This window comes from Anomaloglossus baeobatrachus, chromosome 1 (assembly GCF_048569485.1).
Source record: "Anomaloglossus baeobatrachus isolate aAnoBae1 chromosome 1, aAnoBae1.hap1, whole genome shotgun sequence".
Classification (NCBI taxonomy): domain Eukaryota; kingdom Metazoa; phylum Chordata; class Amphibia; order Anura; family Aromobatidae; genus Anomaloglossus; species Anomaloglossus baeobatrachus.
This window is the reverse complement of record NC_134353.1, coordinates 880979604-880994021: the sequence shown is the minus strand read 5'-3', so window position 1 is coordinate 880994021 and position 14418 is coordinate 880979604. Positions and strand designations below refer to the sequence as shown.

The 14418-nt window shown below is 47.0% G+C and overlaps 1 protein-coding gene across 1 annotated transcript in view; it reads left to right on the top strand.

Annotated features, from left to right (window-relative positions):
- Window positions 1–14418, top strand: part of MTREX (Mtr4 exosome RNA helicase) — a 243536-nt gene that overhangs the window by 157308 nt on the left and 71810 nt on the right. The window contains exons 11-15 of the mRNA XM_075326525.1: window positions 1790–1921; window positions 2065–2144; window positions 4402–4512; window positions 5302–5403; window positions 5551–5676. Coding sequence (XP_075182640.1) covers window positions 1790–1921; window positions 2065–2144; window positions 4402–4512; window positions 5302–5403; window positions 5551–5676 — 551 coding nt within the window. The remainder of the gene's footprint in view (window positions 1–1789; window positions 1922–2064; window positions 2145–4401; window positions 4513–5301; window positions 5404–5550; window positions 5677–14418) is intronic.

Below are 14418 nucleotides of genomic sequence, written 5' to 3'. Positions count from 1 at the left end.
TCCGACTCCGGACTTTTTTCCCTAAGGTGGTTACTGCTTCCACCTTATCCGGGGCAATTTTCCTGCCTTCCTTTTGTCCGGCTCCTCTTCATCGCTTGAGGAAGCGTTGCATATCCTGGATCTGGTGCGGGCGCCCCGGATCTAGGTGTCTCGCACCGCCGTTATTAGGCGGTGCACCTCTCTCTAGTACTGACTGCTAGTCAGCATAGCGGTCTCTCTGCATCTAAGCCGACCCTTGTTCGTTAGCTTAGGTCGGCCATTTCCGAGGCCTACAAGTGTACTCAAGTGCCTTCCCCGCTGGGGATCAGAGCACATTTGATCAGACCTGTCGGTGCCTTTTCGGCTTTCAGGCTACGGCTCAGTAGGTCTGTCAGACGGCAGCTCGAATTAGTCTGCATACTTTTTCGAAGCTCTATCCAAGGCATGCTCTTGCTTTGGCAGACGCGGGCTTCGGCAGACGCATCTTTCAGGTGTCTGTCGCCCATTTGTGAAGTTGGGTTTTCCTGCTTCTCAGTTGTCTGTTTATTCCCACCCATGGACTGCTTTGGGACGTCCCATGGTCTGGGTCTCCCATAGGAACGATAAAGAAAAAGAGAATTTTGTTTACTTACCGTAAATTCTTTTTCTTATAGTTCCGTCATGGGAGACCCAGCACCCTCCCTATTGCCTGTTGGCAAGTTTCTTGTTCCGTGTGTCTTCACCGGCTGTTGTTGTAGACAGAGGCTCCGGTTATTCCGGGTTTTACTCTCTCTACTTGTGGGTGGATGTCCTCCTTCAGCTTTTGCACTAAACTGGCTAGGACTGGCTAGCAGGGGGTGTATATGCTAGGAGGGAGGAGCTACACGTTTTGAGTGTAGTAACTTTGTGTGTCCTCCGGAGGCAGTAGCTATACACCCCATGGTCTGGGTCTCCCATGACGGAACTATAAGAAAAAGAATTTACGGTAAGTAAACAAAATTCTCTTTTTTTGTGATTCTAAAACTGAAACTACTACTGGACAAGTGAACAGAGTCTGAACTATGCTTTGAAACCTACAGATAAGGTTGGAGCGAGGCACTGTAAAGCCCTGATGCCAGTAATAAAACTTCCATCTGTTGTGACTAGTCATGCAGGAGGGTAGACCAGGAGATCTGGGCTGTATCATTTGATCTCACACAGAGGAGCCTAAACTATGCTGGGGGGCGTGTTCTTTTTCCTCTCTGTTGCTTCTTGCTCATGATTGGTCAGCATTATACAGGGAGAGAAGTACACGCCCTCAGTGAAAAATGTCTGGTAACACCCATTCGGACATAAAACAAGTTAACTCATTTGGTGCCAAAAACTTTTCTATTATCTCCGCAGTGTGAAATTAAAAACAATTTTTCTTTTATTCTACATTGCAGCCACTCCTACATTGTGTTTAGGTCAACATGAAAAATGTGGTAAAAGGACTGACCCTTTTTTATTTGGGGGGGAAAGAAAAACAACAGCTGAGGGACTTTAACCCCCGGGGTTATAGCCAGTATTTTCTTACTTTCTGTACATTAAATAGGCCTAGTACTTTGTGTGTGCCGGAGCCGGGGTGGGTCACATACTAGGCAGGCGTTTTGTAACGACCCATATAGAAGCCGTAGATTTGATCATGCTGTCACACAGATTTCCATAGGCAAAATTAACCAGAAGAGAAGGCAGAAATTAACAAAGTTAATGTTTATCATGGCAGAGACCATTTTTTCGATCCCCTTTTTTGCTATCTTCCTAGAAGCCACATAATCCGGATCTAATGTCTTTATTCGCACCCTTCTTACAGGTCCATCTAATGTCTTCAAGATTGTGAAGATGATCATGGAGCGTAACTTCCAACCAGTCATTATATTCAGCTTCAGCAAGAAAGATTGCGAGGCCTACGCCCTACAGATGTCGAAGCTGGACTTCAACTCCGGTACTGGCTCACACTCAATATTTGTCTGCCGGACTCGGCTCGGTCATATTCCTATAGCCGGTGGCTAGTTGTGCATTAGCTTGTGATTTGCCTGGAAGGCACAAGTCATCTTATTGCTTTTTTTTATGCCTTTCTTACTCCAGACGATGAGAAAAAGATGGTGGAGGAAGTCTTCAATAACGCAATCGACTGTTTGTCTGACGAGGACAAAAAGCTTCCACAGGTCAGTCCTCTGAACTTCAAAGGAACAAAAAGTAAAGATAAACACATTTGGCACTACTCGGAGCTTTCCATTATTTAAACGTGTCTAAACTTCAGACATTTATTGTGTTACACTTTTTTATATATATATTGGGCTTGAAATAACTTTTGCAATTGAGTTTCATAAAAACAAATTGTCACCGTTTGCCTTCTGTAACCTCTGGGTTGCAATGTCTATTACCGGCTGCAGGATGATGCAACTGAGAGTCCATCAGTGAGCTCGCTATGACTGTGATCTGGAGATTACAACTGTTTTATGTTTTTTTTCTTGAGCTTCTCCCAACTCCATTTATGACTTCAGAGCACATGAAAGTTGAATCCATGGAGCAAAGATGCTGGAAAGAGGAATGGTGTAATGTTTTTATTGAAACCCAACTTAAAAAAATATTGTTAGCCCTAAATACATGATTTTAAGGGAAGAAAAAAACCAAAACACTTTAGGTGTAAAAGTCTCAACATTTGCTGTTTAAGACCTACATTTCTTTCTGTCTTTCCTTCTTTCTTTCTTTCTGTCTTTCCTTCTTTCTTTCTTTCTTTTCCTCTTTTTTTTTTCTTTTTTTCACATTGTATGTGCCAAAAGTTGATGTAGTGAGTATTGGAGTACCAAGATAAAGAGCGGCCAGCAAAGATTTATTCAGTTTTACACCAGAAAGTGTTGCAAATTTGGGGCAATTCTACACTTGGGAGGTTTAGATCTCATTTTCTGACTTTAAAATTGCAGCACCAAATACAGACAATCCTAAACTTTTTTTTGTTATAATAGTAATAAAAACAGAAATGAAGAAAGCACTAATGTTAGAGTCTGCGTTGTATTAAAGAGGTTCTCCGTCGCCTCACCAGGAGGTGTGAGGCATTGATGATGGTGTGGTATTAAGGGCCTGCCAGAATGTGCTCACTGAGGGCAGGGTATATGGTTGGGTCTTGGCAGGCACTTTTCAACACAACATCGAGAGGGATTTGGAGAATCATATATAAGACTAATATATGATAAATATACTGTATATATTATACATAAAAAATTGTGTATATGTATATACATGTATATACATGTATAGACCAAAAGTTTGGACACACCTTCTCATCTCTAGAACAACTGTTAAGAGGAGACTTTGTGCAGCAGCCTTCATGGTAAAATAGCTGCTAGGAAACCACTGCTAAGGACAGGCAACAAGCAGAAGAGACTTGTTTGGGCTAAAGAACACAAGGAATGGACATTAGACCAGTGGAAATCTGTGATTTGGTCTGATGGGTCCAAATTTGAGATCTTTGGATCCAACCACCGTGTCTTTGTAGAAAAGGTGAACGGATGGACTCGACATGGCTGGTTCCCACCGTGAAGCAAGGAGGAGGAGGTGTGATGGTGTGGGGGTGCTTTGCTGGTGACACTGTTGGGGATTTATTCAAAATTGAAGGCATACAGAACCAGCATGGCTACCACAGCATCTTACAGCGGCGTGCTATTCCATCCGGTTTGCGTTTCGTTGGACCATAATTTATTTGTCAACAGCACAATGACACCAAACACACCTCCAGGCTGTGTAAGGGCTATTTGACTAAGGAGGAGAGTGATGGGGTCCTATGCCAGATGACCTGGTCTCCACAGTCACCAGACCTGAACCCAATGGAGATGGTTTGAGGTGAGCTGGACCGCAGAGTGAAGGCAAAAGGGCCAACAAGTGCTAAGCATCTCTGGGAACTCCTTCAAGACTGTTGGAAGACCATTTCCGGTGACTACCTCTTGAACCTCATCAAGAGAATGCCGAGTGTGCAAAGCGGTAATCAAAGCAAAAGGTGGCTACTTTGAAGAATCTAGAATATAAGAGATATTTTCAGTTGTTTCACACTTTTTTTAAGTATGTCATCCCACATGTTTCCATTCGTAGTTTTGATGCCTTCAATGTGAATCTACAATTTTTAGAGTCATGAAAATAAAGAAAACTCTTTGAATGAGAAGGTGTGTCCAAACTTTTGGTCTGTACTGTGTGTGTGCGTGTGTGCGTGTGTGTGCGTGTGTGTGTGCGTGTGTGTGTGTGTGCGTGTGTATATGTATATGTGTGTGTATATATATATATATATATATATATATATATATATATATATATATATATATATATATATATATATATATATATATATATATATAATAAATTAAATAAATAAACCATATTATAATTATGTATATATTAATGTTAGTTACATAATTCGTCTTTCATCTAAAGGTGGAGCACGTTCTGCCTCTTCTCAAGCGAGGCATCGGCATACATCACGGCGGTCTGCTTCCCATCCTGAAGGAAACAATAGAGATCCTGTTCTCTGAAGGTTTACTTAAGGTAATGGTTTTATTGATCTTCTTCAGAAGCCTCGTCTATTAGCAGCGCAGAGATCGGCTGCCAAGAGCAGCTCTTGTTTTGGAGGACTTGGTCCATTTGTGCACAAGTAGATAGTCCAATGATGTACCGTATTTTCCCCCCAAGACGCACTTTTTTCCCTCAAAAACCTGAGGATAAAATGGGGGTGCGTCTTATAATCTGGACATGGCTTACCAGAGCGGCGGTGGTGGAGCGGGGCCACAGGAGGCAGGGTCGGAAATACTAAGGGCTTGGAGGAGGGAGTGTCACTGCAGTTGAGATGCTCAGAGGATCAGAAGACGGAGGGTCGGCGGTGCGGCGGACGCCATTGATCTGACTGTGGGCTCTCTTGAATCACTTGTGATTGATGCGATGAACTTAAAGAAAATGGCCGCGGACTGAAGTGACATCCACGCAGCCCTTAGGCAGATCAATGGCTCCCGCCGCCAAACCCCGTATTGCCGACCCTTCTGAGCCGCAGCACCCCCTCCTCTGAGTCCGCAGCATCGCTGACCCTACCTCCTGTGACCTTCCTGAGCCGCTTCCCCCGGCAAGATAGTATAAGACACAGGATTATAAGACGGACCCTGATTTTAACATTATTTTTACCTCCTCTAAATTTGGGGTGCGTCTTATAAAACGAAAAATCCGGTGTATATATTTATATATTACACATATGACTATAGTTGGGATGTCACTTGTGTGTAGTTACATCATTTTGTTTCTCGCCTCGCTCGGTGTGTCTCTAAATTAAATCTTTTTCCCCACCAGGCTTTATTTGCCACCGAGACGTTTGCGATGGGTATCAACATGCCGGCCAGGACCGTCTTATTCACAAATGCAAGGAAGTTTGATGGCAAAGATTTTCGCTGGGTGAGTTGCCTCCCACGTAATTCAGTAAAAGGAACATTTAATTTTTATTTTTTTTTTCTTGAGATTTTCTAAAAACTATTCTTAATATAATGTGTTATTTCCCTTATCATCCATAAATGTGACTTTGCATCTTATTTTCTGCTCTAGATTTCTTCAGGGGAGTATATTCAGATGTCGGGACGTGCCGGGAGACGTGGGATGGACGACAGAGGAATCGTGATTCTCATGGTCGATGAGAAAATGAGCCCCACGGTGGGAAAACAGCTGCTAAAGGTGCGTGAATGTTTTCCAGGTCACTTCCATAGGTGAGTCCTTTATTATTAGATTAAAAGGGATTTACAGTATATCGCCAGCACGTGCAGTGACGGCGGTGGTCGTCGTCTGACCACAGATAAGCACAGCAATCCTGAACCAAAGGGACGGCAGGGCTTCTAGCTACAGTAATTATTAGGATTCCTTATTTCTTCCTAGCACAGCAAGTGGCATGGAACGATCTTGGGCTGAGTGTCCCTGTATTTTAAAGGGAACCAACCATTAGGATTATCATATATAAGTAAAGCCTGGGCTATAATGGCGCTAGGATGCTGAATGTAACCATACCTTTTGTTCAGAGATTTGATGTTTTATTTTGGAAATATGTGCAAGTAAAGTTCCAGCAATGCACTGCTATTTGATTGACAAGTGCAACAGGAAGGGAATATGTGAGTCATGTTTTCCTATTTATTCCCGCCCCTGTCTGCCTGCCTGCCTGGCCTTTCTCCCCCTGTTGCCATCATAGATTTTAATTCCAGCGCAGACAGGCAAGGGCGGGAATAGATAGCAAAACCAGACCCACATAGTGCCTTCCTGTTGCACCTGTCAATCAAATAGCAGTGTATTGCTGGAACTTTACTTGCACATATTTCTGAAATAAAACATCCAATCTCAGAAATAAAGCTATGCTTACATTCAGCATCCTAGCACCAGTATAGCACTGCCTTTACTTTATATATGAAAATCTTGCTGGTTGGTTCCCTTTAACACTAGAACTACTGAGGTAGTCATTTTGACTACTTCGCACTATGTATTTCTATATAGGTGTCACGAGTCCAGTAGTTCTAGTGTTAAGCAATTGTGCCCCCAACAATGTAATGATATGCCATCACTGGGTTTTCCAATGTTACTTGCTTTGTGCATTGGCGGTGAGTGTTACCACCATATATATCTGAGATGCGTGCACAATTGGTGTTTTGCATGTGTGGTGTTATGAGGGTCCGGCAGCTCTGTGCTTCTTGGTAGGTATAAAGTCATCAGTGATATGAAAGTGATGGACACTGGATAACCCCTTTTGAGAAAAATGAAAAATCCTCCGAAGATGTAACCCCATCAGCCATGTTGAGGTTATCCTGCAATTCTTGGGTCTTGGCTTCCTTTTGCTGGGTGGGCTTTTCTATGCGCTGTGAGCCAGCCCCCTCCATTCTACTACTCCTCCTATCCTCTACAGCAGATAACCTCCCAGCTGCACCCCCTCCTCCATGTCTTGTAAGACTTGACTTTATAAGATGTACAATGATTCAATAATATATGGGAATATATTTCTTTAATAAGATGTATTGCCATTTTTTTGCATTCGCACGTACAATGTCGATTAGCGTCAAATTGCATTTTTACACGGAATCACTAAAATCACAAAGACGTGACCCGTTTTCCAGCTCCTGCGGAGGATGTCGCCTGTTCTCCACACTCCTATGAGGATTGATAAATTTCCCTGGCTTTGCGTTGCGTAGACTTCCATGGGGGGAGGTCACCTGTATGTGGCAGTACCAGGAGGTTTGGAGATCAGATTTGGGACCCATGTTATTGGTGTGCAAAATAAAAATCCTGTATTCTTGGCAAAAGCCAATGGAGCAAAAACAATCCTAAGTCCTTTTTGTGTTTGCTCTGTGGCATTCCAGGTCCGGTGCATTTTGCCTCCGTAGAAATGTCATATTTTGTGTTTTGGAGCCCATTTTCTGCTCTGACTCCCCCCCTCCATTTCTCTACAATCTGTGACAACATTTGTGTTGGCATAGCCTTAGGGCGTGAATTCGGGCCCTGCCAACAGGTTCACTGCGTGAGTCACTGGTGTGGCGTCCACATGTGTGCGCCGCGCTCGCCTAATACTTTTTCGCCCCTAAATCCTGTAATCGTCTTTCGGTTTAGTGTGTGAACTTTACGACTTGTTCTTTAACACTTGAAGGACTGAACTTTTACAATAAATGGATCCGTAAAGCCAAATTCCACAAAGCGGACATCTGTGTTAGATCTTCTTGCCTAGTCAGCAGGATAGGCCGAGCACGAATGTAAAAGTTTCATCTTCAGAAAGCCATGTGTGCACCGCCGACTGTATGTCTGGTAATGGCATCTACAGAAAGCCCTAATACGTCCATTCACCGTCATGTTATTTAGGGGACCTGCCATCAGTTCAAGTCAACACTATTTGCTATTTTATTACCACTGCTCCCGTATTTAGTTTATTTAGTTAATCCATCATAAGTATCTTTTATGACATTCTGTACATGAACCAGGAAGCTCAGGATGCACAATGCTGCTGTTTATATGTATACGTTTATATTGTTTTTTCGCTGAGTATATTTAATTTCATCCAGAGCTTTCTGGTTCATAAACAGAATGTCAGAAGTAAAGAAAACTGACCAGACATTTAATGCGATGTATCATGCAAAATTTATATTCAATTTGATTGTATCATCAGCTTCTCTGGTTAGGATCTATGGCATTGTTCATTCTGAGCTTACAAGTTGAGCTCTCGCCTGTAGCCAGGCAGTGAGGGAGTGGGCAGTAAAGCAGAGCTTACAGTGCTATGAGAGGAGGAGAGGGATTGCAATGTGACGCAGCTAAACTCAGGTGCGCTGCCTCTCAACCACACAGCAACTTTATCTAAAAGGTGCAAGTCATCTGTGCTCTATACTCAGTGCGGTCTAATCATGCAGGAGGATAGACCAGGAGATCTGAGCTTACACACTGAGAAGCCTGAGCTATATGGGAGGGGGAGAGGGGGGGGGCGTCTTCTCTATCTAGGATGTTGCTCCCTGTTTATCATTAAGCAACTCATACAGGGAGAAGCCAGTGCGTGCCTCCAGTGAAAATTATCTAACACCATCTTTGCCTTAGGGTACCGTCACACTTTAGCGACGCAGCAGCGATCCCACCAGCGATCTGACCTGGTCAGGATCGCTGCTGCGTCGTTACATGGTCGCTGGTGAGCTGTCAAACAGGCAGATCTCACCAGCGACCAGTGACCAGTGACCAGCCAGCAGCGATGTAGAAGCGACGCTGCGCTTGCACGGAGCCGGCGTCTGGAAGCTGCGGACACTGGTAACTAAGGTAAACATCGGGTATGATTACCCGATGTTTACCTTAGTTACCAGCGCACACCGCTTAGCTTAGCGTGTGCAGGGAGCAGGAGCCGATACTGGCAGGGTGAGAGCTGCGGAGGCTGGTAACGAAGGTAAATATCGGGTAACCACCTTGGTTACCCCATGTTTACCTTGGTTACAGCTTACCGCAGGCTGTCAGACGCCGGCTCCTGCTCCCTGCACATTCAGGATTGTTGCTCTCTCGCTGTCACACACAGCGATGTGTGCTTATCAGCGGGAGAGCAACAATAAAAAAATTAACCAGGGCTGTGTGTAACGAGCAGCGATCTCACAGCAGGGGCCAGATCGCTGCTCAGTGTCACACACAGCGAGATTGCTAATGAGGTCACAAAAATCGTGACTCAGCAGCAATCTCAGTAGCGATCTCGCTGTGTGTGAAGTACCCCTTAGAAAACAAGTTATCTCATTAGATACCAAATACTTTGATTGCTAATATATCTCTGCAACGGACAGTAAAAATGAATAACAAAAACATTTTTTTTAATTCTACTCTGCAAACGCTGTTATATCTTGTGTCCAGCTTGACGTGAAAACTTTGGTGAAAGTTCCTCCTTTAGCACTGGAAGGACCCTTTTTTATTTACACTGAGAAACCCAATCTGTGCTGGGGGCGTGTTCTTTTTCTGCTGCTTCTTATGATTGGTCAGCATTCTACAGGGAGAAAGAGGTACATGCCTCAAGTGAAAAGTGCTGAACACCCTCTTGAACTTTTTTTTTCTTTCGTGTTTTTTTTTTTTTTTATCTCCTTATGTGCCATATATTTTGATCGTTAATATCTCCGCAACAGAGAGGTAAAATTAAAGAAAAAAAAAACATTTTATTCCGCACTGCAGCCACTATTACATTCATTGTATGACAAGTTTCTCCATGAACAATTTGATGACAAGTTCTCTAAAGCTAGTCAGGTTACTTTGTAAATCCAATCGGGGCGATTTGTTATGGTGCTTGCGCCAGATATTTGCTATAAGCACCTTAATAAGTTGCAATCTTTTTCTGCAGCTCAGGAATTGTGCAAAAAATATTGCAATTTTGTCGTTTACAAGCAAGTCCTGGCCAGATATGCCAATATGGGTGTGGCGTGATGGTCAAATAGATCATTAATTTTATCATAAATTACGTAATTTACTCAAAATGTACAGCCCCGATTGGCATACATTTCTGGCGGGCGCACACAGTGTGTCAGAGGCGCTACTTAATAAATCAAATAAATCAGTTTAGTGTCCTCCAATGAGCGCTTCATTGAGACTGACATGCACTACGCCAATCATAATGACTCTCCACCGATATCTTGTAAAGGTCAGCTAATGGATATATGCTTGAGCGTTGTCAATATTGCTCCCCGTAGGGATAAGTGTTTAAGGTTTTAGGCTATGTGCGTATGCTGCGGATTTTACCCCGAATTTGCTGCAGAAAATGTGTCTAACGTTTCTGCAGTCATTCCTGAGCAAAACCTATGGGTATAAAAAAAATGCTGTGCGCACACTGCGTTTTTTTTATACCTGTGAATTTACCCGCGGAATTTCTCCTGCGCAATTAATGAGCATGTCACTTCTTTTCTGCAGGTACCTCCAGTTTTCTTTATCGTTCCTTTGGGAGACCCAGACAATGGGGTGTTTTAGCTTCTGCCTCCGGAGGACACACAAAGTACTACACTTAAAAGTGTAGCTCCTCCCTCTGAGCTTATACACCCCCTGATGAGCAGACTCAGCCAGTTTATCGGTTTGTGTTCAGGAGGCATACATCCACACATGCATTCTCATATGATTTTTTCCTTTTGGAACGAGATTGAAGAGTGGGGTCCACGTCTGGACCCCCGGCATGTCCCTTCTCACCCCACTGTGTCGGCGGTGTTGTAAGGTTGATTCCTAGGCTGGAGCCTTACATGCCGTGCTCCTTCACCATCCCTCCTGGGCTCTGGCTTGAAGTGGGAGCCAGCACGGTCTCCATGCTTGGCAGGAGACCGGTCTCCATCCGCAGCCCTTCAGGACCCTGCTGGACCGGAGCACTCATCCCCAGGGACATGGCCCTGCGTCTCAGCAAGCTAAGTACCTGAGACGTTTAGTTTTCCGGGTCCCTGTACGTTATTGTTGTGGGAGAGTGTGCTGATTGTGTTTTCTGACATTTACGGCGGGTTCTCTAGCTGTCGCCTGAGAACCGCGCCGATGGTGCCTGCACGCCGGCCGCGCCGCTAAAATTTAGGCCCCGGCTTCGCCGGAGGCCTAGTTTCGGTTTCACTGACCTCGCCTCTCTCTCATGCAGAGGGACAGGCTCGGCTCCACCCAGCGGCCGTTCTGTGCAGGGGAGGGACACTCCCCACTGCTGTGTGTGTCCCCTCCCCTGTAGGTCTCTATGGCCCTCCAGTTCCCGCTCCTCAAACAAGCCCCGCCCCCTCTCTTCGCTCCGGCGGCCATTTTTTCAGCGTTCTCTCTGCATTGCAGCGCTGGTCTGCAGCATCTCTGCTGAGGTGCTGTGCTTGGGGGTCCGGGCTTCGGGATCTGGAGGGCACACAACACCGCTCCAGCGGTCTGGTAAGCCACAACCGGTCTCCGGTTGTGGACCTCTGTTTATACTCTCTGGGGTTCATTCTCTGGCAGAGCCTCCACTCCAGCAGCATGTCTCACACGAGGAGCAAGGCTCCAAAGCTTTATTCAGTATGCACTGCATGTAAGCTCCTACTGCCTGAACCGAGCATTTTCCTACATTGTGATGCCTGCTCTAACCTGGCGGTGCCTCAGCCTGGAGTCTCACACCCAGTGGTCTCTCAGGCTGCTCCTGCTCCTGTGCCTGAACCTCCGGCTTGGGTAGAAGCCTTTTCTAGGTCTATCTCCCAGTCTTTTGCTGACTCCATGGGACATCTGTCCAGGACTTTGCTGAACATGCATCAGCCCCCCTCACAGGGTGCCTCGGCTGCTAGGGGTCTCTCAGGACCGGAGCTCACAGAGGATTCCTCATTTGGTCCCAGACCCCGTCCTCCTAAGAAGAGACGCAGGGTTTCCTCTCCTTCCTCGTCCCGCGGCTCTGATTCAGGAGCTGACTTGCAGGATGAGGAGGATGCCTTTACGGGGGGCTCGGAGGTTAACTCCATGTGCCCCATTGATCTGTCCGAAAGTGACTCAGATGTTAGTGATTTGATTGCTTCCATTAATTCTGTACTGGATCTCAATCCGCCAGTATCAGAGGAGCAACCCTCTCTAGCAGAAAAGAACCAGTTTACCTCGCCTAAGAGAGTGAAGAGTGTGTTCTTTAACCACTCCAGTTTTCAGGCCGCTGTGGCCAAGCCCAGGGCCTGTCCTGACAAACGCTTCCCAAAGCGTGGCTCTGATGACCGCTTTCCCTTTCCACCTGAGGTGGTCAAGGAGTGGGCTCAGTCCCCAAAGGTAGACCCCCCAGTGTCTAGGCTCTCAGCCCGGACCGTTGTGTCGGTGGCTGATGGCACCTCCCTTAAGGATTCCACTGACCGCCAGATTGACCTCCTGGCCAAATCCGTATATGAAGCGGCGGGGGCCTCGTTCTCCCCGACTTTTGCAGCAGTGTGGGCTCTCAAAGTCATCTCTGCTTCTCTAGAGGGGATGCATTCCCTCGCCAGGGAATCTATGCCCGAAATGGTTACCTTAACTTCCCAAGCTTCAGCTTTTTCATCCTATGCCATGTCTGCCATGCTGGAGGCTTCTCACCGCACTGCGGTGGCTTCGGCTAATTCCCTCGCTATCCGCAGGATCTTGTGGCTTCGAGAGTGGAAGGCAGATGCTTCTTCAAAGAAGTACCTTGCTGGGCTCCCTTTTGCTGGGTCCCGCTTGTTCGGTGAACAGCTGGATGAAATCACTAAAGGAAGCTACTGGCGGGAAGAGTACTTCCATGCCACAAACCAAGACCAGGAAACCTGTCCAGGGTAGGAATCAGTCAAGGTTTCATTCCTTTCGTTCCTCCAACTGGTCGTCCTCTAAGCCCTCGGCCTCGTCCACTAACTCAGCCAAGGACCAGAAATCCAACTGGCGCCCAAAAGCGCGTCCACAGAAGACCGCAGGAGGTGCTGCCACTAAGGCAGCCTCCTCGTGACTATCTGTCAGCGCCAGCAACGTCCTTAGTCGGTGGCAGGCTTTCCCACTTTGGCGACGCGTGATTTCAACACGTCTCCGATCAGTGGGTGAGGGATATCATCTCCCACGGCTACAGGATAGAATTCTCTTCCAGCCCGCCAAACAGATTTTTTTCTCTCAATCCCCCCTGCTGCAAGGCCGCCGCCTTCTCGCAGGCCGTGGCATCCTTGCAGGCAAACGGAGTAATTGTACCGGTGCCCGCCCGGGAACGGTTCAGAGGTTTCTACTCAAATCTCTTCCTAGTTCCCAAAAAGGACTGTTCCTTCCGGCCCATCCTGGATCTCAAGCTTCTCAACAAGCATGTTCAGGTGCGGCACTTTCGCATGGAGTCCCTGCGATCAGTCATTGCTTCAATGACCCAAGGGGATTTCCTGGCATCCATCGACATCAGAGATGCCTATCTGCATGTGCCAATTGCAGTTTCTCACCAGCGTTGGCTACGTTTTGCAATCGGAGATCATTTCCAATTCGTGGCTCTCCCCTTCGGGTTGGCCACAGCCCCTCGGGTATTCACCAAGGTCATGGCAGCAGTGGTTGCGGTTCTGCACCTCCAGGGGTTGGCAGTGATTCCTTACCTGGACGACCTTCTAGTCAAGGCTTCATCCAGCGCGGACTGTCAGCGGAGTGTCTCGCTCACTCTTGCCACTCTAGCCCAATTCGGGTGGCTTGTCAATCTCCCGAAATCTACTGACTCCGACCCAGAGTCTCACGTACCTAGGGATGCAGTTCGAGACTTTGCCAGCACTTGTGAAGTTGCCCTTAGTCAAACAGCAGTCCCTCCAACTGGCGGTGCGCTCTCTACTGAGGCCCCGCCGTTATTCTCTCAGGCGCCTGATGCAGGTGCTGGGTCAAATGGTGGCGTCAATGGAGGCTGTTCTCTTTGCCCAGTTCCATCTGCGTCCCCTGCAGCTGGATATTCTCCGCTGTTGGGACAAGCGGCCTTCCTCCTTGCACAGGTTAGTGGCTCTGTCGCCACAGACCAGGAGCTCTCTTCAGTGGTGGCTTCGGCCCCTCTCTCTGTCCCAGGGGCGCTCCTTCCTGGCCCCGTCCTGGGTGATGCTCACCACGGATGCCAGTCTATCCGGCTGGGGAGCGGTATGTCTCCACCACAGAGCGCAGGGCACTTGGACTCCGTCCGAGTCAGCCCTTTCGATCAATGTGCTGGAAACCAGAGCTGTGCTTCTGGCTCTCCTGGCTTTTCACCACCTGTTGGCGGGCAGGCACATCCGAGTCCAGTCAGACAACGCGACAGCGGTTGCCTACATCAATCACCAAGGCGGGACACGCAGCCGCCTGGCAATGTTGGAGGTACAACGCATCCTTCAATGGGCGGAGGACTCCAAGTCCACCATATCCGCAGTCCACATCCCAGGCGTGGAAAACTGGGAGGCAGATTATCTCAGCCGTCAAACCGTGGACAGTGGCGAGTTGTCCCTGCACCCGGCAGTGTTTCAGTTGATCTGCCGCAAATGGGGCACTCCGGACGTGGACCTAATGGCATCC